The sequence below is a fragment of the Fukomys damarensis genome, unplaced genomic scaffold (genome assembly GCF_012274545.1).
Source record: "Fukomys damarensis isolate Sample0158 unplaced genomic scaffold, DMR_v1.0_HiC HiC_scaffold_3, whole genome shotgun sequence".
Lineage (NCBI taxonomy): Eukaryota > Metazoa > Chordata > Mammalia > Rodentia > Bathyergidae > Fukomys > Fukomys damarensis.
This window is the reverse complement of record NW_022900915.1, coordinates 36565018-36588815: the sequence shown is the minus strand read 5'-3', so window position 1 is coordinate 36588815 and position 23798 is coordinate 36565018. Positions and strand designations below refer to the sequence as shown.

General features: G+C 42.5%; 1 protein-coding gene across 1 annotated transcript in view; it reads left to right on the top strand.

Moving 5' to 3' along the window:
* Adgrv1 (adhesion G protein-coupled receptor V1) overlaps positions 1-23798 on the top strand; it is a 405831-nt gene that overhangs the window by 175364 nt on the left and 206669 nt on the right. Inside the window, exons 78-83 of the mRNA XM_033767703.1 lie at positions 1763-2170; positions 6469-6653; positions 8308-8557; positions 9188-9327; positions 11048-11208; positions 17755-17855. Coding sequence (XP_033623594.1) covers positions 1763-2170; positions 6469-6653; positions 8308-8557; positions 9188-9327; positions 11048-11208; positions 17755-17855 — 1245 coding nt within the window. The remainder of the gene's footprint in view (positions 1-1762; positions 2171-6468; positions 6654-8307; positions 8558-9187; positions 9328-11047; positions 11209-17754; positions 17856-23798) is intronic.

Here is a 23798-nt window from a genome sequence, read left to right as displayed (position 1 = left end):
ACTCTCTCTTACTCTTTCCCTCTCTCTCCCCCCCTCCCCCGCTCTCTCCATACACCCTATTAATTCTAGTGCAATACTACCCTTCGACTGAAGACTTAGAGTCCTTTTGGCAATGCCATTTTAACAAACAAGAAAAGTAAAGAATGGAATCTGAAGAGTTGATGATAAATAGAAGACGTGTTTCTGGAAAGATGGAATAGATGTGCTTTTCCCTGCCAAGTACAACTGAAGACCCTGGACATTATGTATACACATATAATAATAACAACAACAACAACAGAAGAGTTTGAAAGCTGAAAGGAGAAAGCAGTTTAGCTAGGGACCCAAGGAAAATACAGTGGAACATATCTAGGATTTTCTTTTTGCCTTATATACCAGACTCTGATCAGAAGGAATTTGCATACACAAACAGTCATGAGAAAGAATATTTTTAAAAACCTCTTGCAAAGTTTGCTCTTTCTAGTCAAAGAAATAGAAAAGCAAATGTTCCAGAAGATAACTGGCCTCAGCTCTACCCATACCCACAAAAAGTGAGTAGGGCACCTAGATTTCTGCCTTTGCCGGAGTCCTCGGTGTCAGTGTTGGCTTTGTGCCCAAGGGACCTAGCAGAGAGTTAGGGCTTTCTCTGCTGCCTAGTAGTAAAAAGGCCTCCAGCCTCAATGTGGCATTGGTAGAGACCACTGGGCAGGCATAGAAAGGTACACACACCCTTTAACCATGGAGGTGACGGTGGAGCCTAGCTTGGGGAACCACCCCCCACCCAGCAGTAATGAGCTCTCTCTTCTCCATTATCAGAGAGGTCTAATGGGAAAACTAGACTGCTACCTCCACCTGTCAGTAATAAGTTAATAACCTCCCTACCAGAGCAGTATTGAAAGAAACCAGCTAAAACTGAAGGCTTAAATAATGTCCAGTCTCACAAAATAATACGCACAGTGTCCAGGTTTCAATTATTCATCACACCAAGATCAAGAAAGATCTGAAATCGTATGAAAAATAAAAATCAACAGATGCCGATAATAAGAGGGCAGAAATATTAGAAGTATCTGACATAGTTTTAATGCAACAATCATAAAGTGCTTCACTGAGCAATTATAAGCATGTTTTAAACCAATGAGAACAATAGAAAGGCTCAGCAAAGAAATAGGAAGCCCCTGCAAATAAGTAGAAGACATATAAGGAAGAGCAAATGGCAATTTTAAAGCTGAAAAATACAATAACAAATAAACCGAATAGATAAGCTCAGCAGCAGAATTAAGGAGACAGAAAAATCAGTGACCTTGCACAAAGAGAGAACTATCAGGTCTAAATAGCCCAAGGACATTGATCCAAAAACGTGAACAGATCATTAAGGACCTATGCGACTATTACAGATGTTTTAATGTTGTGTCTCTGGAGCCTGGAAAGGAAGAAGTCATTGGAGTTCAGAAAGAAGGATGCCATCAAGGATGGAAATGTAGATCAAAAAAGTAGTACTTCTAAATTTTCGGAGGCCGCAGTGACGTTTCTGTGCTGGTTTTCTTCTTTCATCCTCTCCCTCTAAGGCGTCTACTTTTCCTACCTCATCACTGTAGCATGTGTCTTTAGCTCTCTAACTTATCAAAGGACCTTAGAAAGAGTATGAAAACCCATGTTTCAGTGGTACTGTTATTATGGCCCATCGTTTTCTTAACAGGTAGGATTTGTTTAAGAAATAAGAATGAATTTATGGCAAAACCAGAGATAGTACAGTTTCACTTCAATGTCACTGTTCAATTTCCAGGAGTTGCGGAGTGCTGAAACCATTGGTCGGACTCTCGTATCTCCAGCTGTTTCTGGGAAGGATTTTGAGAGAACTGAAGGCATGCTGCTCTTTGAGCCCGGCCAGAAAAACACTGTGTTGGATGTCATCCTAATGCCAGAGTTGGGGTCTTCAAGTCCCTTTCCTAAGCGCTTTCAGATTGTGCTTTTTGACCCTAAAGGCGGTGCCAGAATCGACGAAACGTATGGGATTGCCAATGTCACCCTTGTCTCTGATGCAGCCTCGCAAGCCATCTGGGGGCTTGCAGATCAGCTGCAGCAGCCCCTGGACGGGGATATTCTCAGGCGAGTGCTGCATAGCATCAGTGTTAAAGTGGCCACCGAGAGCACAGAGGAGCAGCTTAGTGCCACCCTGCATTTGATCGAAAAGGTACGAGGTCCTTTGTGGGTAAACACTCAGCCTAACAAAATGTCACAAATGAAAAGTCCATACTGAAATTCACACTGTGTTACAATGTCAGTTGCTATGAAATGATGATAAAGTTACATTTCTGAGCTTGAGCGCAGCTCTTTACATTGGACACTGCTTATGCCTGGAGGTGATGGAAGTCAAGTCAACACCCTGAGTCTAAAACTGTGGGGTCAGGGAGTAATGTAGGTTGGCAGGGGGAACAGCCAAAGCCTGAAGAGAGGCAGAAGATGCTAGAAGCTACAGGTTCTTCCTGGTTCTCCAGAAATGGCTGATTATCACTACCACTTGATCCTGCTTCTTGAGTCCATAACAAGAAGACTTCAGATGCCACGAACCAGGAGTGGTTATCTCCTTTTCTGTTTCTCTTGCACACTGAAAACTTTCACAGGCAAGGTAAATTAAGGAACGACCAGCAGTTTCAGACATTCAGTTTTGGCATGGACTTGAGTGACTCAGGTTTTATTTGAAACTTTTTTATTAAGATTGTAAATGAAAAAGAACAAGTTATTAGTAATAATAATCTTTTACTTAAGGAAAGGCTATAATGTTGGAGATTTATTTGGGGAATTTTTCTGGGAATTTATTTTGGGCTTTTCAAATCACATGTATATACAAATATAAAAAGTTTGGGGTACACACATATGAATTATTAATATGATAGTTCTTACATAGTGACCTTTAAATATTTAAAATACTCGCACTGGGGTTTTAGAATATCTTGCCTATCTCAATTCCTATGATATTTCTTTAATACAATGTTTGGAGGGTCACATAAAGGACATTACAAATAGAGAAGGAGGCCAGGCCATGCTTAAGAGTGTGCAAAGCTAAGAGAAATGCCTGATAACCCATGCTGAGAATGTTTAGGGATAAGAAATTACTCCAAGAAATATTGTTACTTAAATTTTCTACGATGAAATGGTGTGGAACAATGCCAAGTTGCTTGTAGCCAAGAAGATGGAAAGTATGCAGAGTAACTTGATGTTAGGGCAAAACGGAGAATGTTATTTTGCGTGTTTTATAGAAGAGGGAAGGAAATGCTGATGCCTTTTTAAAAGTCAGTAAGTTATATAAAAGAAATGTCTCTTATTGGTCAAGAATCAACACTAATTTCAGTACAGTTGTCAAATACTTTACTTTCATTACTTTATTTATAATCTTTAAGGCTTGTTCATTGAAAATACCTGATGGGTGTTGTGTTCAAGCATGGCAAATGGCTGAGGGAGCGTTTGGGAAAATATGTGTGACAAGAACATTATTTCAGCATTACTGATCATATTAACAGCGGGAAATTATGGCCCTTAAGAGGGCCTGCTTACATCAGTTCTGGTGTGATCCATCACATCCGGTCACGTGTCACATAACAGCATTTCAGTCAGCACTGGACCACAGCACAGCAGTGGTCCCGTAAGACTACAATGGAGCTGAAAAATTACTGTCACCTGGTATTTTTACTGTGTGTTCTATGGTTTATATGTTTAGATACAGAATACTCACCATGTGTTAGAGTAACTGCAGTGTGCAGTACAGTAGCGCTGTACACAGGTCTGTGGCCTGGAAACGACAGGCTAAGCTGTGCAGCCTAGGTGTGTAGCGGCTACACTGGCTTTGTGTTACTGCATTCTGTGATATTCAAACAGGAAGAAACTGCCTTGCATTGCTCAGAATGTGTCCACTTTATTAAGTGATGCGTGACTGTGGTCATACATATATTATTCCATGATTTAGATATAGTTATGTAAAACTAACAGAACAAGCACAGAAAATGTTGATAATCACACAGAGAGAAGGTAGTGAAATTTAGCAATAAAGAGTGCTGAGTCAAAATTTGTTTTTCAGTAAACATTTTGAGCAAAAATATATCATGAATACTTAGGACATATTTATCGCAAAAAGTTATCATTTGCTTATCTGAAATTCCAGTTGAGATAGCTGTTTTATCTGGTATTCATTCAAATATACCACAGGGAATTAATATGCACTCTAACCTCAGAGATATGCCGACAGTGAATCTTTCAGAGCCCCGGTGCCCAGAGTACTCCTGGCACCCTTGTCACCACTGCTCCTTTCCCAGCAGGGCCCTGGGCAGCTTGGCTCCTGGCCGCACTGGCTAGGCTTTCCCAGTGTTGGATACAGTTTTGCGCTGTAAGATACTATGTTTTCAGTGAAACTGTTTCATATTTGTTTTATTTTCCCTCAGGTTCTAAATTCTTTGAAAGGGAAGATGATCTGTTCTTTTCATTAAGATGTTAATAAATCTTAGTATTGCACACACTAAAAGAAGCTCCTTATTTAGAAGTGATAAAAATATTGTACTAAAATTAACGACTTTTAATGAATCACTGTAGATATTTTCTGGATAAAATTAGCTGTGACTGTAGGCAAAATGTTATATGATATAATATCCTGTCCTCTGTTTTTCCCAGGTCTGATGCAAGAAAAATTACTTTTAAAGCTGTCACTTGCCCCAGTAACAATGTCAGTCTCTCAGAATCCTGGAGGATTTGCTATTCTGATTCTTAGTTTCATTGGGTTTGGTTTCCTGATTATTGAAGCGTTGGTAAAACATGAGTCATGAGGTCTAATTTTGTGTTCTGGAGCACTTGAAAGAGCTGAGGAATGATCTGTTCTGTGACGTTTGATTCACCATCCCACCACTTCCAGGGGCCTCTGTTTCTGTTCTCCGTCCTGATTGCTTATAGAAATTTTCCCATGGTTGATTCGGATCTTCTGTTTGTTCCTAACTGAACTTTGATAACTGTGGGTGTTCTTTTGTTGTTATTTATACCTAGTGGCCTTTTGAACCAGGCTATTTATTTTTATCACACACTTGTTAATAGTATGTATTTTGTGTCAGGATTATTTTGTGTATGGTATGTTCTATAATAACACTAGCAGTGACTTCGCGTTCACTCCATATTTTACCGTCTGGTTTTGCGTTTCCTGCTGACAGTGATGCTGGAGGACTTGTCTGTGCACTGGGTTGCCTGCGCTGTGACTGTCAGAGCGGTTGGTGGAAGGTTGTGAATCGATGTAGGTGGGTTGGGAGCTCGCCTAGGCCAGGGACAAGTTAGTAATCCTCCTTCTGCTACAGTGCCTTTCTGGAAATAACAAAAGTAGCAGTAAGTTCTTCTTCCCAGGATTCCTATGAAGATGAGAGAAGTTAGTATAAAGTCGTGAGGACTACAAAGTGCCCATACCAACCAGGTGTTAAAGAGATGATATTTTTGGGCCTGGGGATTTAGCTCAGTGGTGCAGACCCTCATGCTTAGCCCTGGTACCAGAAAGAAAAAAAAAAAGACATTTTTGTTTTTGAGTATTTTAGTAAAAAAAAAACAAAAACAAAAAACTGTATTTCCCTTGAGCATGAATGAAAGTTTAGGTCATTCTAGAATTCTTGAATTGTAATTCGTAAAATTCTGCCTACATTGCCCTGCTGGCTCCTGGCACTTTATTTTCAGAAATTTGTGATGTCAAATTGAATTTCTGTTTCTCTGTTAGTAATTTTTCCCATCTGATTTCTAGTATGATTCTTTAAAATTCTAGAATAATATTTTAAAAATCATCAAGATATATCTGATGTTGTCTCTTTTCCTATTTTCTCTACGTTTTCAGACTTGAGTGTTTCTTTATTTTGTTAAGGGGCTGTGTTATTTTCCTTTTGTCCAGCCTGCTTTTTTATATGTTTATATCTTAGGGATTTATCCTAGGATTTATCCTGCTTGTCTTTTATACTTACTCTGAGCTCTGGGACATTTTTTTTTTTTCACATTCCTGGCTAAAAAGATTTTCTGATTTGGTTTCTGATTTGGTTCTTTATGAAACTTAGTAATATATGGAAGAATCTGTTAATAGGAAAGCAGATAATTAAGAATAACCCCTTCCAATATAAATAACTATTCTTGAGGTACTTATTCCCTTATCTGTTGGTCAAAAGAAAAAGAATCTTTGGAGTAGATATAAAGTGGGATCAATTTTAATTCATGATGTTAACTATTATAGTTGAAATTAAGTGATCCATGCAACCATTTTGGGCTTTAATGATTAAATAAAGACTATTTTGTGATCATGCCTTTTAAATTGCAAATGAATGTATTTGAAATGTATTTTTGATATGTTTCTCTTAAATTCATTATGGATTCATATTTATTTTGTTAATATTACTAACTTAATAAAGAACCCATGGGATATACACACTGCGTAGAATTTATGAAGTTTATTTTTCATACATATTTCTATACTTGACTTTTTTCCAGATAACTGTTGAAGGCAGAAATCAAGCTTTCAGTGTTGAAAGCCGAGCTCTCGTCTATGAGATTCTTTGTGCTCTTGTTAACCCGGAACGTGAGGACACCAGAGGGTTCAGCCCCTTCACTGCTGTGGCCGAGAGCTTTGCCTTTGCTCTGCTGACTGATGTTCCCTGTGGCTCTGCTGCTGAGAAGTGAGTGCCTCCCCTGCACCGGCTGTGCTCACGGTGTTTCTTGCCCGGTCATGGGGTTCGTGCCAGCGGCCGTGGAGGGGTGTGACTGAAATGACGGGGTCAGTGCGTCGGGCCTGTCGGGCAAACAAAGCTAACTGTTTGAAGCAAACACGGCGGGGACACCCAGAGTAAACTTAACATTGTCAAGAGTATACTCCTCTCATCTCGAAATGGCTTAAATTTCAAAAGCCATAGTCTTAGTTTCTTTTCTCTCGTGGCTAAGACACCCAAAGTCAAAGAGAGAAAGGTTGGGTCAACTCATGGTTTGCAGAGGTTTCAGTCCGTGGTCGGCTGGCTCCACGGCAGAGCAGCCCAGCAGAGTTCATGACAGCAAAAGACAGCAAAAGCGACCAGAGACCTCAACGGTCTTTCTGTCCCTTTATCTTCCTCGAACTACTTAGGGCAGTAGCCTTAATCCTAGTGCCCTCAGGCCTAGCGCTGGCACGAATCAGTCACACAATCTAAATTCAGCCACCTCTGAAAAACATGAGGCTCTGAGGGGACCTCTGAACACAAGCCTACAGTCCTGGTGCCTTCTCTAATTAATGGGTAGAGGATGGATTCGGACTGCATCAGGAGGAGGCTGACCCTACCCTAAGGAGTGTTTCCCTGCACCGCAGCTGTGCTTCTCAGGGTGCCATCGTTGAATCCCCGTGGAGACAGCTTGCACAGTGTGGGTGAACTTCAGCTCTGTGGCTCATGGCTGGAGTTTTCAAGGCAAGCTTTTCCTGCACCATGGTGCATAAATGATGTTCATTAGATCAAGTAGATCATTGTAGCACAAAGCTAAAAATGTTTTATTTCTACTTGAGAACATACAAGTCATTGTGGGGCTGGGGATTTAGTTCAGTGGTTCTGCCGCCTGCCTTGCAAGTGTGAGGACCTGAGTTTGATCCCAGAACCAAAAAAAAAAAGAAAGAAAGAAAAAGAAAAGTGAAATCATTGGCAAAAAGAATATGGTTTGAAATGAAATTGCCCTCAATTTTCACAGAGTAAATATATGCTACCCCAAATCAGAGACCAGTATCTGACTTATTAAGTGGGACACATCTGGTTAAAATGCTTGTAAAAAACTTTATAAATTTTATTTTCAATGACTGTTGTCATTTTATTAAGTCACACAGAAATTTAGAGAAGTTTTGAAGAATACATTTAAAAACTCATATATGGTAATTTATTAAATCATCTCATTTACAGGGCCTTTTATGAACTCTGACAGGTTAACTAAAAGTTGGTTGGATACATAAAACTTTTAATATTAATTCTTAAATCACAGGACACATCAAGTTAAAAGAGACAGTCATTCCAAATATAAGAGAGAAGAGGAAGAGCTAAAATAATAAGTTATATAAACTGTTCCTTTGCTGTAGTCTTGACTTTGTATTGCATTGAACAGTATCATTAATTCTTCTGTAGTTTAAAATATTATAATATTGGAATTGCGATAGTTAACCATAAAAGAACTGAAAGCACATTGGGTCTGGTGCCTCTGGGTTGGTGGCGCCATTGTCACTGAGGAACAGGGTCCCTGCCTGTGCAGTACATTCTAACCAGACGAGTGCCCGTGGGTGGGAGTACAGACCACATTAGCTGACACTTGGCTTTTATCGTACAGAAGCAAAACCATCCTCGACAGCTGCCCATACTTGTCAATATTGGCTCTTCACTGGGATCCCCAGCAAATCAATGGGCACAAGTTTGAAGGAAAGGAAGGCGATTATATTCAAATTCCAGAAAGGTTATTGGATGCTCCAGATACAGGAACAGTGCCTGGAGAAAGTGCCTGTAAATTAGTCCAGTTTACAGAGTATAGCAGCCAGCAGTGGTTTGTAACTGGAAACAACCTTCCTGCCCTGAAAAATAAGGTAATCTATCATTCAAAAAATTGTGTGGTTGGAATGTTTTTTTTCTTCAACAGACACACTCAGAACGTATTTGTTTGATCAGTTTTTTGACAGAAGTTATACATTGTAAATAGTTTATCATGAAAAGTGCTCTGTCTTTATGAACCATTTAAGAGTGTTGCATTTGGAAATGTTTTCCATATTTTATTAAGTAAAATGTGTATGCGTATATGAGGAAAATGAAAAAAATACAGGTTTCTCTAATATATCCTATCGGAAACCTCACGCTCGATGAAGTCAGCTGATTATAGTTAAATAGTTATACTATAGCTATAGTCAGTTGAAGACTTTTTACTGGGGAAGATAACATGAGCTATAATCTACGGAAGGAAACACGTGAAGGGCCTTGGGAAACATATGTATAAGTGGCATTAAAAAACAAGGAAGGAATCTTAAAATAAATGAAGAGAGAGTAGAATGTACACAGTACAAAACCAGATGGCCTTGTGTTCATAAGGGAGCTAACTGTTAATACCAGAAGGAATCAAGAGGCTAGTTACAAGAAAAATCAAGTCCAGTTCAGAGTGGGAGACTGAGTCATGACACTAAGTGGACACACATTACATTTTCTGTTCCTTTTTGCCATGATAGGTCTTGTCTTTGAGTGTGAAAGGCCATAGTTCACAAGTCCTGGCTAACAACAATGAAGTTCTCTACAGGATTTATGCTGCTGAGCCCAGAATTGTTCGTCAGTCGTCTCTCTGTCTCCTTTGGAATCAGGCTGCTGAAAGGTACATTTTAATAACTTCCCAGGGTTAGAATTTGGTCTTCCTCATCCCACTTCGTTATTGAACTCCACATGGCAGAGCTTCCGGGGAGACTGCAGGCTGGGGAACAACCCTCCAGGAGATAAAATGGCGCCGTACAGAAGTAAGGGTACGCGCTCGCCCGGCTTCCACACACACGCAGCCAAGTGACTTACCTGTATGTGTGGCTCAGGGTTTCCTGCAGTGCTTCTCTTCCTGGGTTGTAACACGAGCTCTGCTCAGTCCAGTTCTCAGTTAACTTGCTGGGCAGGAAAGGAGTTTCCTTTCATCTGGGCTGGGGATTCAGGAATGGATGCTCTACCTTTAGAGGGGTCCGCAGATTTGGAATCTAGTCCCCAGAAGGGTTGGCGTACTCTTGGGGACTAAAGTCAGGTGTGGGAGTGGTGAGAAGAGAGAAATTCTTTCTTTGAGTCTCGCTGGCCTCCAGGACTCACGTTTCTGAGCAGATGCCTGCTGTCTCTCATCCAGAGGGAAAGGGTCTGTATCAGTCACCAGATTCTGTTCTTCCTGAATTTCAGCTGCAAAGACGAAGCTTCTAGATAGGCTTAAGAGCTCACTGGAGCTATCAGCTATTGTCTACAACACCAGAGTTCCGGTTTGTCTTTGTGAGAAAACGTTTTGGGTTCCAGTTTTTCATGCCTTTTAGCAGATTTTAAATCCTGATGTATGACGGTTCAACCTGTGACTTTCTACTGTTGTATGTGCCAGAGTGGTTCAGTAGGAACCATACTCAGAATCTGAACTTTGATCTGTTTTCATCACAGCAGTGATGCTCTTCTGTGACGCTGAGCAGCCACACAGCCACAGCTGCTCATGAGCTGTGCAGGGGTAAAGGACCAAGGCCACCATGTGCCCTGTCCAAGCCATGACGTTCAATAGGTTACATGTGCTCTGTGCATTTTTTGGAGGGTGCTAGGGATCAAACTGAGGACCTTGCACTTTCGAGGCAGGCGGCAGAAGCACTGAGCTAAATCCCTGGCCCCTGTGCCCTTTTGACTTACAGTATCTACTGTCTGCAGAGTTTATCAGGACGTAATCCAATATGAGCCATAGGCATTCTGCAGTCCTCAGTATATGACTGGCAGTGAATGCTTCCAGCTTAAATCTGCAGTTTGGCTCAGGAAGTTTCGCGTACTTACAAAAGTAATGGAATCGCGACGCACTGAGATGGAACACGCTCAGCAGTCATCACTGGGGAATGCAGAATGAGCCCACCTGCCGGAAGGAAGCCTTGGAACACACATCTGTCAGTGGTTCCAAAACATACAGGAGATGCGGGCGGAGTCTTAGAAAAGCTCACAGGTAATTCTGTAGTTCAGAATGTGAGGGTTTCTGAAAACACAGGTTGGATGAGCATTACCATACCATGGGAAGCTGTCCTGTGGGGGCTTCTGAGCAAGAGGGGGTCTGGTTTTTGGCAAGGGCTGGTGCTGCGCCATTGAGAGGACCACTTCTTGCATAGAGACTGCTGTGGCAGGTGAGGCTGGCCTGAGGGTGCTTCCTACAGTGTGGTCGGCCTGTGTCCTGGGCAGGATGTTCTCCGGTCTTCCTGAAAACGCAGTCTGCTTGGGTCTTCAGTGAGGAGCATTTATGTTCAGCAAGTGATTTTTCCTGTAAGAAACATCTCTTCATCTTTAGTGTCCATGCAGCGGGAGGGAGCAGTGACTGCTGTGTTTCGCCCTAGCTGGTGGTCTGACAGCCCGCTGTGCAGAGTGGTGGAGGACGCGGCAGACTATGTGGACTGCGCCTGCTCTCACATGTCCGTGTATGCCGTCTATGCGCAAACGCACAGCCTGTCTGCGTACAATGAAGCCTTCTTCTCTTCTGGATTCATATGTATCTCAGGTCAGTGGCAGTATTTCCAGGTAATGATGTGAAATTTTGAGAAAATGAAAGTCTGTTTCCCTGCAAGACTCAAACATGCTGTAATTCATCACTCTCCTGTAGTCTTGTTAATTCATGCAACAGATATTTATGGAGGGCCAACTCTGTACTGACGATTCAGTAAAGAACGAGACATAGTACCAGCTTGTAAAGAATATGTAGTGTGTTGCAAGATAGAAATTAAACTATAAAAGGCCTCTATAGTTTACAGCGCTGTGGGTTAGAGTGAAGGTGCTATAGCTAGAGTGTCAGGATTGTTTCAAATAATATATACAGAGACTTTTGTAGTTTCCTTTAAAAGACTATGCCCCATGGGTTGATTTGCATTCTATACCTCAGGAGCTCCAAATAACCAAGCATCATATTAAAGAACAGATCATCTAATGTTCCACTTCTAGGCCTATTTCTGGCAGGAACTTATGCTTAGGTTATGTAGAGAGTTATGTATATGTTAATTTATGTTATGTATGACTTAGGTTATGTAGAGAGCTGGATACAGGGTAGTGGTTGAAGTTATAAACCCTGGAGCCAGACTGCTTGAGGTCAAATCCTGGTTCTGCCATTAGCTAGTTGTAGAACTAAAAGCAAACTACTTAGTTTTCACACCTTCCAGGCCACACCCACAGTGCCCACCTCTTCCCACCTGGCTTCCCCTCCCAGCATCACACCCAGCTCTAAACCCAGCAGTGGATAATGCAGTGTCACACACCCTGATCCAGTCACTGCCCAAAGCCCCACCATGAGCACATGAGGCTTCGAGGGACGTCTAGATGTAAGCCACAGCACTACTCATGTATGCTATAAACTGTGTCTGTATATTGGGGTAGTAGATATGTTAACTCAGACATTTCCGATAATCTGGTTCAGTGATGTTTTTATAAATCACTGAGTGCATGTCTGTCTTATTTAGTATGAAAATAACTCCCCACGTAGTCTTTATCTATTAGAAAAATTTTCTAATAGAATTAAGAAATAAATTACTGTTCTTTTTTTTTGTTTTTTAACTCTTTCCAATATAATTTCATCTTACATAGTTTTAAAATTTATTTAATATATCTTAAATCTAAAACTAATTTAGATTCAACGGCAAATATTAATGATTTCTTATTCTTAATACTTTCATTTATAAAGGATGACATTTCTTATTTAATAGATATTTCTTCGTTAGTACATGTAGCTTCAAAAAACAGCAACATCTTATTTTACTTCAGCTAATAAATTTTAAAAGCAAATAAATTTCATAGAAGGAAATAAAACCAAAAGTTGCAGTGAAACAAAATCAAAAGTTACAATGTTGAAAGTCTAGATGTCATTTTATGTGCTCCCATAGTCATAAATTCAAGTGCTACTATGACCCACACAAATTCCTTACTCATTCCAAATATTGAGCATGAAGCAAAGGATTTCTCTCTCTCTCCCTGCTTTCTTACCTGCCTTTCCCTCTCCCTACTTCCTTTGCCCCCCTGCCCTTTATTTGCCGTGGTGCTGAGGATTGAACCCAGGGTCTTCACATGGAGTGACATCCCCAGCCGTTACTATTTTTTATATTGAGACAGGGTCTTGCTAAGTCACTGATTTGCCCAGGCTGGGCTTGAACTTGCGACCCTACTGCCTCAGCCTTCCAGAGTGCTGAGGTTATAGGAGGGTGCCACTGTGCCTGGCTGAGAAGTATCTTAACTAGTAAATGTTCAGTCGGTCCCTTGATAAAATAGCACTAGTGGCCGGGGATTTAGCTCAGCGGTTCGGTGGGCTGCCTTGCAAGCCAAGGACCGGAGTTCAGTCCCTGGTACCAAAAAAAAAAAAAAGCACTAGTAAGAAACTTGGGAGTAAGACCTTGGATTAAAATTAAAAATTTAAAAAGTACTTGGATTTAGCTCAATTCAAAGGCCCTGGGTTCAATTTTATAAAATAAAATATAAAATGAAGTTTAAAAATCTACAAAGAGAACATTTTTCTGATTTTCTAGTAAAGTAGGAAGACTTTGAAATGTTTCCTGGGAGAACTGTTAACAGATCTGTCTCCTGGAACTTACTCTAGAAAAGGTAGCATAGATTTGCTCATGAATGTGAGAACCAACATCGAAATGTCAGACCTACATTTATTGCTTCTGATTTTTTGTTGTCGTTGTTGTTGTTTTGGTACCAGGGATTGAACTCAGGACCTTGTGCTTGAGACAGGCAGCGGCACCACTGAGCCAAATCCCCGGCAGCATTTATTACTTTTGACCAGGAATCAATTTCTGTCATTTGAAATTACTGGTTTTTCACCCTGTCCATGGTATATGACTATGAAATTTCTATTCTGCTGGCAAGGACCTAAGGCCCTGTCTTCGTGCCTTTGTTTAGCTTCGGGGGAAGGTGAACACATCCCTCTGGTGAGACCCCTGGAGACGAAGCAGCGAAATTTGTGTATCTTACGGACATATTCTGTGATTTCGGTCAGGCCATACCGAATGTCCTTCTGAGTTTGATAGCAGTTGATTAGTTCTTTTTATGAATGACAGCAGCATACAATTAGACATGAATTTAGGCTTTTTCCGTTTTAGTCCGAGTGGCCCACAGTGTGCCTGGACCAGTTGTAGTTCGCGGGTCTGGATACTTTGCTACAGCACAACGGCAGGAGTGAGCAAAGTGTATGAAGCATGCACGGAGGCCGGAAGGCTTCGGGTGCTGGCCACAGAGGTGCGTGCTGTGGTGTGAGCAGCTCACTGAACACCAGAAAACTGAACTGAGGCCGCTCTTCCGAGCGAGAGAGTGCACGACGGTGCTCTGTGCGCCCGGGAGTCGGCAGTGTGAAGCCGCCTCCCCGGTGGCAGGAGGGATGCCTTCCAGCACCTTCTTCAGGTGCCAGTGCCAGGACCATGTCATATGCTGAGGAGGACTCCACAGGGGCCGAGGGACCTGTTCGTCCTGACAGCAGTGTCAAGGGCGCCTCCCATGCTTTCCCGAACTCTCAGTGTTGTTCAGCGACAGGCCGTTGAGTGGGCCTTGTCCTGCGTTTGCCTGGCTCGAGCCTCCCGTCCTGTAGTCCCGGAGAGAACCTGGAGGTGGCCTAATCCCTTTCTGGTTCTGCCCTTTCTGAGCGAGGCATCTTACAGATGCTCAGCCGGCGAGCTGCCTTGGTCTGAGTAGTTTTAAACTGGGAGTAGAGCTTGGCCGGGCCTCCACTGTTTCTGATTCTTTTCCATTCTCTTACGGCAGAGAAATCTTTTCAACACATTAGTCAGACTAAAGCGTTCGCTTTTAATTGGCTGGTGGTTTATCTACTTTTTATAAATTACTGACACAATGTCAGCTTTACAGTAAATGGTTATTTATGAAGTGCTAGAAGACTTACAGGTTAAATAAATTAACACAATTGGAAGTCCTTTGAAGCAACCATCATTCCTTTTTTCATTGTTCATAAAAATGCAAGAATATTAGGTTGTGTTTTTTGTCTTATAAGCTGAGAGTCTGACAGTCTCAACAACAAAGTGAGACCCTGTCTCAAAAGACAAAAACAAACACACACACACACACACACACACACACACACACACAAAGAAAGAAAGTAAAACTGCCAAATGCCATGTATTAACTTTCAAATTACTTTTTAAAATAAGAGATAATTTCCAAAGCTTTCTGTGCAGTTCTTCCAGAAATACCAAGTTCATATTCCATGAAATTGCCGTAAGGTTGCTATGCCGACTGTGTGCGGATTGTGGGGTATCGATGCTGATCCAGGCAGCTTTGTTTTAACTCAGTGGAGAGCCAGTCCCCGGAAGAACGGAAGAGGTAGGCTCCAGCAGAGGCCGGAGGACAGGACTGGGCATGACAGCAAGTGAAAGGCGTCCTGTGAACTCTGACTGGCATCAGATGTCAGACTTCCCTACTAGGTGGATTACTAGAGTGAATCTGGACCCAAATAGAAAGACAACTCACAGGCGCTGTAGTCAGGTTTAGTCCCAGGCTGATCCATTCTGTCCCTTACTGGCGTCCCGAAGCCTCTCCTTTTTCTATTGTGCTTTCCCAGAGTCTGTGTCCCCCAGCCTCGTCCCCAGGGGTCTCTGGCAACACTGCAGCACAGGGACAATGTCACCGCGTTCAGGGAGGAAGCACTATAGGGCCCTGATGTAAGAGCCCTGGGAACTGCCCCAAAGAGCCCGATCCAGGCTCTTTCCAGAGGAAAGATAGAATTAGAAATGCACACTTGGGAGAGTAGTGTCCAGCCGCTGAACGTGGCCCTGAACCGTCCCTGACAGATGCTGTTTTAATCGCCGTTTGTTAAATGAATAAATCACCAAATGTACAGTGTTGATGTATTTGGCTATGTGTCAGATTCATGTGTTCACGTCCTACACCATATTACCGTAGTCATTTTTAATCAGAATTCTGGAGAAACGTGACCTCCTCTTTCACTTAGAATGATTTGACGGTGCTCTCTCATAGACCTTGCCGTGATGAGAGACGATGTGTGGTCTGTGGCCCCTTGAAATATGGTTAATCCAACTTAGAATTTTAAATTCCAGTTCATTTTAATTCAAGGACATTTAAATTTAAATTGCCTCTGTGACTGGCGGCTGCTGTGATGTGCCCCACAAGTTCAACATCCTGGTGGTCTGGGGTCCGATCTCCCTGGAAGACACCCTTCCCCCGAATGCAGAATTGTGTCCTCCAAGTGCTTCATTCTCACTTTTCCTCCCAGAAATCTTTTCAGAGCCGACTGCTTTCTTATCTTGCCCTTGGCCAATGAGTAGCAGTAACCCACAGGTGCTGTACTGAGGGGAAAGGTGCAGAGACATGGGAATCCGTAAGATGAAGAACAGGAAGAAGCATTCAGGGGAACGAGGAGAAAAACCAAGATGAGCTTCTAACAGTTGCTTTATGATATGTTGAGATTTGGGTTTTGTTTGGGTTTCTCATCCTGGGGAGGGGAGCAGAGTATATCTGAATGCATCTTCGGATCATGCCTGAGGCGGCATCTTCGGTGCCTGAGGAGGGTGGCACCAGGCGGGCACTGTGGCGACCTGAGGTCCTCACCCGCTCCCTGAGATGCAGCCTCCCAGCTCACGGTGCTGTGATGCTTGGTCAGGTTTCTGAAAGCCTGGCTGATGGCAGCCTCCCTTCTGTGGGAGCTTTGTCTACTCACTGTACCTGAACGCTCTGCCCGCGAGGAGTTGCGAGAGGCATTTCTGAATGGAAAGTGGTTCATAGGGCCTGACTGGAGTGCTTTGCTGATGTCTCGTCTGTCTCTGCTGTAGATTCTGTCTTGTTCCACAGCTTCAGAGAGGAGAAAGTGCGCAGACAAAATGCTGAGTTAGCACCCATTTCCATCACATCCGGGGCAGTGATGGCGAACCTTTTAGAGCGAGCAGCGATACAAGCAGCCCACAGTGCTACGCGTACCGTAGGTTCGCCACCACTGGCCTAGGGTACTGACAAGCTTAAACGAGACAGTGCACACAAAGTGCACACAGATGCTAGACACCTGCAGGGAGCTGCAGTGCTGCAGTCGTTTTAGCCACAGTTGCCCCACGGAGGACCAGGCGTCCCAGAAAGCTTAAGTAGAAAGAAAGCAAATGGATTCCCATCAGCAGCAAGTTTAAATTTAAGAGGCAGAAAACATTCTCACAACAGGTATGTCTTCTGCCTTTGAATGAAACGCATGGGAATCACAAGTCGTAAGACGGGACTGGGGCTGAGGTTCTGCCCATTCTCTTGCAGCAGTGTGGACAGTGAATTCAAGTGGCCTCAGAGATGACTGGGATCGTTTTCCTCACACCTCTTAGCACCTTACATCATTGTGCTTCTCTGTTCGCAGTACCGGTGCTGAACCCGAGGTGTTCGCACTTAGCTGCATCCCAGCCCTTTCATGTGTCTCACTTTTGAGTCAGGGTTTCCCTAAGGTGCCTCGGCCAGATTTGAACTTGTGATCCTTTTGCCTCGGCCTCCAGAGTGCTGGATTATAGGTGTGTGCTGTCATGTCTGGCAGAAATTGAAATAATCGTAGGAAAAGGACACATTTTGTTCCTGGTTTTGGCATACAGCAGTGTAAGGCTGATTTTTAAGTTCATAATCACCACTGCTATAATTACATAACTATTTCAAGTAGGTGAAAAGGGTGATTACCTAACCTGGGTTTTGGTCGTTCTGGTCACAGTTAGTGCCTGAAAATCCCACTTCACCTTTCCAGATATCCCCTTTAGAGCCAAACCAGCTATTTTTAGGAAATCAGATTGGAATTTAACGTTTTCTTAATTCAACTTGACTGAGATACACAGAAGACGGAAATTAAAATTATTGACTTGCTTTCTTGGTGATTCACTTTTAGCACGGGTGCAGTATTTGAAATTCACAGTTCTCCTGGCCTCCTGGGTGAGCTCCGAGCTGGTGCGCGGCCTGCAGTCAGGCGGCTGCAGGCTGCTCTTTCCGGTGCGCCAGGCCCTGCGCCGGACTGTCCCGGACGGACGTGACCCCGCGTCCGCCATTCCTCCCTGGGTCACAAACCCTCGGCCTCTTCTTTCCGCAGGGCTCAGCCTGGCCGTCCTGTCGCAGGTCTTCTGCGCCAGGTGCTCGACGTGCGCGGCGAAGCTCCTGGTGCACATGATGGCAGCCGGCCTGGGGACGCAGGTAGGAGAGCGCCGCGGTTCTGCCTGCTCCCGCCGTTCATGTTCCGCCTCCTCCAGCCTGCGGCAGGAGTCTGTGGCCCGTGACCTCTGCTTGCTGCATTTGCAGCGGAGTCCGGGGAAGGAGAACAGGGTGTGGACCGAGAATGTCAGGCCTACTGTGCCTGTGTCCTGACTTCTTTCTGGGAAGAAACACTTAATACCATCAGATGCGAGAAAATAGCGTCTTCTCACAAAGCATCCCACTATCAGTTAATATCTATTTTATTAATGTGTGTTAATGTAATGTATGCTGTATAACCAGTTTCAATGAAATATGCTAAGCTATAAATTCTTTATATGGAGAGCACTAAAATGATATACACTGGCTCTGGGTGGATAGTTCAGCACTGTAGCATGTGCTTAGCATGTACAAGGCTCTGGGTTCAATCCTCAGCACCAAGAAAACAAAACAAGCCAGGTATGGTGGTACACACCTTAGTGTCGGTACTAAGGAGGCTGAGGCAGGAGGGTTGCAGTGAGTTCAAGGCCAGCCTGAACTACATAGTGACAGCCTATCTCAAAAAATGAAAAGAAAAAAAGATGATCTATACTTTAAAACATCTGGATGATATGTATCGCTTCATGTAATAGCATATGATATAGTTTGGAAGAACATTCTCTTTTGAAAAGTTGTTCAGTTTTCAATCTTAGAGGAGAAATAATGTGAAAAACATCAAATTACTCATTGGCATGCAGTGTACAGAATGTGGCCGAGAGCATAGTTTTAGGCATGGAGGTGATCAAAAGTACCTTTCCTGCCCTGCACTGCGGTCTGGAGAAGCCGTGTCAGATGAACGGCTGTGATTATGACTGTTTGCAGACGACCCTGGGAGTGAACAGGTGAGGGCTCCCTTCCTCTGGGGTCAAGAAGGCTCACGGGGGAGGGGTGTTTGAGCTGCCACACAGCTGATTAAGCACTCATGCGTTTTTGATGAGAAAAAAAGGGTGTAGACATTTGTAGAGGCAACAAAGAGTAAAGCAGAGTCACTTCTGGAAGGCTGGAGTCGTAGATCCACACAGGACACTGCAGGATGTTTTCACTGAAGGACTTTATAAGGTTACAGGTAAAATAAGTCCCATTCTGGGGGCAACCTGTCAGGCGTGGACAGTGCTCTGTGTTTTGTTTGGGCCTGGTACAGGCAGGCATCCAATTTCTGTGAATTTATTGTGCTGTACACTTACAAGTTGCACAGTTTTTCATAGTGCTAATGTGCACTTTATTGGACTCAGAACAGTACTGTTTTGTAATGACGCTAGTGGAGGAGTGGGAATACAAGATGGAAGACTGTCTGGGACGTTGCCAGTCTGTTGCCTTTCTTTGTCCGAGGAGTGAAAATGACCTGCACATGTCGTAGCTGTGTTTCCGAGAACAGTCCAGGCTGGCTTGCAGGTGAAGTTCCCAGGTGGTGTTTTAACCACCCGTGAACTACAGGAGGCCACATCCTTCAATCAGACGAGGCTGTTTCTCTTTCCTCCGTGCCCTGCCCTAGCTGTCTGGACCCCCTGTGTGCCAGCTCTTTCTTTGCCTTCTGTAATTAGCGATAACTTGGCAGTACTGACCACACATTTTGGTGATGTTTTTGGCAGCAGGATTTGCTCGAAACTTAATTATAGCCCCAGAGAGTTACAGACAGCTCTGCTGCATCCGGGAGACAAACCTGCTCATGTCTAGAGATGTGAAAGAAAGACCCCAAACTTGTATCTCGGGGCATTGCTTTTCTGAGTCACACTATACTTCATGCTGATTTTGGAGAAAATCACTAGTCAGAATAGCTGAAGCAATGTGGCTTGAAAAATCATATATTGTATCACAGTGATTGTGAAATAAGCACAAAAAATTCTCAGAAGCTCCAAGATAGATGCAGCTGGCTGCACCCACCTTTCTAAATGTCAAATCCGTGTTTCTAGGCCCAGTTACAGCACCTTGAAGAGGGAGTCACGGTGGTTCTGGTTGTGGGTCTCTTGCTTGGGACCCTTCACCAGCATTACAGTGCCACCCTCAGTGTTTAAATCCACAATAGTGAAGGCAACAGAAACATGGATTTGTCCGTGGTCTGTGTAACCTTGAGTGCTTGAGTTGCGAGTACTCCGCAGACAAGTCCACCAAGACCTTGTGGCTGACATAGGACTTGGATGGCTTGTATGAGAAAGGAAGAAAATGGGAATGCATTAACCCTTGCCTTCCTGTTGGAACATGTGGATTGATGTATCAGTGAATCAAGTAGTCCAGAAAACATGCTGAAGCCTGGCTCTACTTCTAGAAGAATGTAAAATACTATACTTATAATTAATTATACATAACTTACTATATTTGTATCCATAGCTAGAGGAAGGTAGACAAAAATGCAGAAAATTATTCTTTAAAAGTCAAGGCAGGGAGGGGAGGGGGGAAAGGAGATGGAAAAGGGAATTAAGATGTGTTTTGTACATGTCCCAACTACACACAAGTAATGTAAACATTATGTGCTACAAACATGTACTGTTAAAAAATGTTAACATAAAACAAATCAACAAGTTTCTCTTAATCTGGAATTTGTCTTCTTCTAGCATTTTTTAGTTGCATTGACTAGGAAACACCACCAGAGGGAAGTAGAAGTTTTTTTTTTGTTTTTTCTTTGCAAAACTGATCAGTCTAGCTGTGTTGGAGTCTAGTAAAAACAAAGGAAAACTCAGTACTATACTTTCCTAATACTTCACTGGGCTAAAGGGTGTTTTTCTACAGCACATCAAATGCACATTTGTGATTTCCTACCTTTGTCTTTTTATGCCTTTAATTCAGAATTAAACTAAATGCATTCATAAGGTAATATGGGAAAGCTTATGGCATAATGGCTTTGGATATATCCTGCCACCTATTGTTTATAGTTGAATTCATAAAATTACTCTCAACAAATTTACCCTATGAAAAGCTTTAAGAATTATGTTGCTGATAAAGAAAAATATATTTATTGGAATGTCATGTGGGGACTTTTGAGATAAGGTACTGTATTTTCAGTAGTTTATCAAAAAGTATGCACTTTCTTCCATGCTAAGTCATGTTTTCCTTATTTACTTGAAAGAAACTGATTAAAGAGCTAGAAATTGTGGAATCACTTACTTCAAGGATCATGTGAAAAACAGCAAGGAAATGTTAATGGCACTGGGTGATATTTCTGGGAAAAAAATCTAATTATATCTTTGGGGTTTTTATCTCCGAATCACATTGCCAAGCCACATGTGCCCTGATAAAGCTGGTAAACAACTTGGCCAAAGGATAAGTTTGCAGTTCAGCGTTCTCAGCCTGGGGATTCTGTCAGGAAAAGCAGTTCTCCAAATCTAAAAAAAGAACAGAAGTTTCCTCATCAAAAACATGATGATAAGACAAAACTGTATTTACTCTGATTTATAATACTCAGCAAGGTGGGAAATACTTGTTTTTGTCTGTTTGTGTGACGTAAATGCATTTTCTGAAATTGAGTAACAAATTTGTCTAGGAAAGAACCTGTGTGAATAAGTGGGTCACACTTGCCTGCAGGCCTGTACGGTGTCTGAACTCCAGTGTCAGGGAGAATATAGTTAAGAATTTGGAATTCTTGCATTGAATTTTTGGCAGCCACTGGGTGTCCGGAGTTTCAGCAACATAGCCGTCCCTCAGGAAGGGAAAAGAGTCACTTCAGGATTTGGAACGCTGCTCTCCGGAAGTTAGCAAAACCTGGACCGGCGATGTCTTCTGTCTAGTTTCTCATTCTGAGGGATTTGGGGGTATTGTTTTGGGGACATCTTGTTGTCCGGGGAGGATCCTACCCAGACTTCCCTGCTAAGAGAGTCTCCTTTAATCTGCGGTTTGTGCCGTCCCCGTTTGGAGAATCTAACATCTGTGAGAAGCTCTGAGAGTGCTGTCTGCGTGTGACGCAGAGCAGAAGCCCCTGGTAACGCACCAAAGGCCAGCTCTTTCCCAATAGGAAAGGGCCTGGTTCTTTCCCAAGCAGCTTGCACTCTTTGGGTGACACCGTTAACTCAAGAAGGCATGGTGTGATTAGGGCCTGAACACGTGTCTGCCTAGCTTATTTTTACCAGTGGAAGCAGAGTGAGACAAGATGGTGAAATGCTCATTCATCTGAACAGATATTTTTCTTAGACATTTTGGTTATTCATTTATTCGTAGACAACGCTTTGTTTTTTCTACTTTTGCTACTGACAGAAATATTTACTAGGTCAAAATGGACCTTGCCTTATAGAGTGGGACCTTGAGAAGCATAGAGTGTTCTTATTTAGTAGAACATTTATGATTTAGCACACATGTAAATGTAGCAAGAAAGTGATTTCTAAATTCAGTGTAGGAGACTGTTAAAATGCAGACATGGAGTCAGTCAATCGGGGATTTTTCAGACCCTGCTGGTTCAGACAGACATTTGATTAACTGTATTCTAAGTATACCTCTTGTTGGTGTTATGGCAGAGCTGTTGTAATTATTACTAGTAAAACCAAGTTATCAACCTATTTTCCTTACTGTAAAAACTTTTATTAAAAAAAAGTGTTAATTAAATTTTTACTTTCACTTAAAATATAAGAAAACACCATCGTCTTTGAAACTACTTACATTTATTTTTCCTTATTCTCTCTTGCATTTAATTTTTTCTTTTTAAAGTTTTTAATTGATACATATTTGATAATTCAATATATATATTCAGTGTGTAATGATAAGGGTAACCAGCATTTCCATGCCCTCAGATGTTTATCATTTCTATATATTGAGAACTTTTGCACAACTCTTGTGGTTATTTTGAGATGTATGTTAACATGGTGTAGTCTCTGATTACCGTGTGGTGCTATGGAACACTCGAACTAATCCTTCCCATGGAATTGTATTTTGGTCCCTGTTATCCATCCTGTCTTCATTCACTCTCTTTTATGTTTTTCAGCCTTTTGTAACCACTGTCCTGCTTTCTACTCCTATGAAGCCAGCTTTTTAGATTTTGCCGTTTTCTTCCCCTACTCCCCTGGGTATAAGAAAGGAAAAGGTCCTTAGACAAGTGTCTTAGTTACTTTTGCTTGTTGCTGAGACAAAATACCAGACAGTTAAAGGTAACAAGGTTTATTGTAGCTCACAGTCTGGAGGTTTCAGTTCATATTGCCTGGCTCCAAGGTAGAGGTGCATTGCACAGAAGAAACAGTTCATGGTGGGCAACAGGCAGCAAAGCAGTGAAATAGCAAGGAAGCAAGTAACTAGCAGCAAGCATTGACGGCAGCCCTCTTCCTGTCCCTTATATTCTGTTTAGGCTACATGCCCTAGGGCAAGGAGCACTCACACCCAGGATGGGCCTTCCCATTATCCACACCCAGAACTGTGCCAAACCAGTCAGTGTAATTCACACATCCTTAATCCCAGCATCACACACTCTAGATCCAGACAGTTCTCAAAAGCCCCATCTATGGCCACATAAGGCTTTAGGGAGGCATATAGACATAGCCATAACAGCAAGCAAACTAATACTTGACTCACAGCACAGATAAGTCTTTTATTTTGGTCTTTCTCGTAGCATTTCACACTTTGCAGAGATTACCAGTATTGTTTTGGACATAAAATAAGCTACTAGGAAAAAGCTATAGCCAGTTTTCCTTGCCCAAGTTCTTTCCTATGAAGGGCTTACAAGTGTCTGTACTTTAATAGTACTAAGTATACAAGCCTTTCATTTTTTTATGTGGAAAACATTTCTAAGCTATCTAACTGTATGTTTTGTATGTGTACAGATGAATTTAGATAACACAACTAAAGAGCATTCTGCACACAGATAGGAATATACATTTATTTGAATTTATTAAGCTCATTCAGTGAGGAAATGGAACAGAGCAGATGAATGGCTGGACTTAGGGGAGTTTGCTTAGAGAGGCAAGGCAGCAAACCTGGCCGCCATCAAGCTGTGGT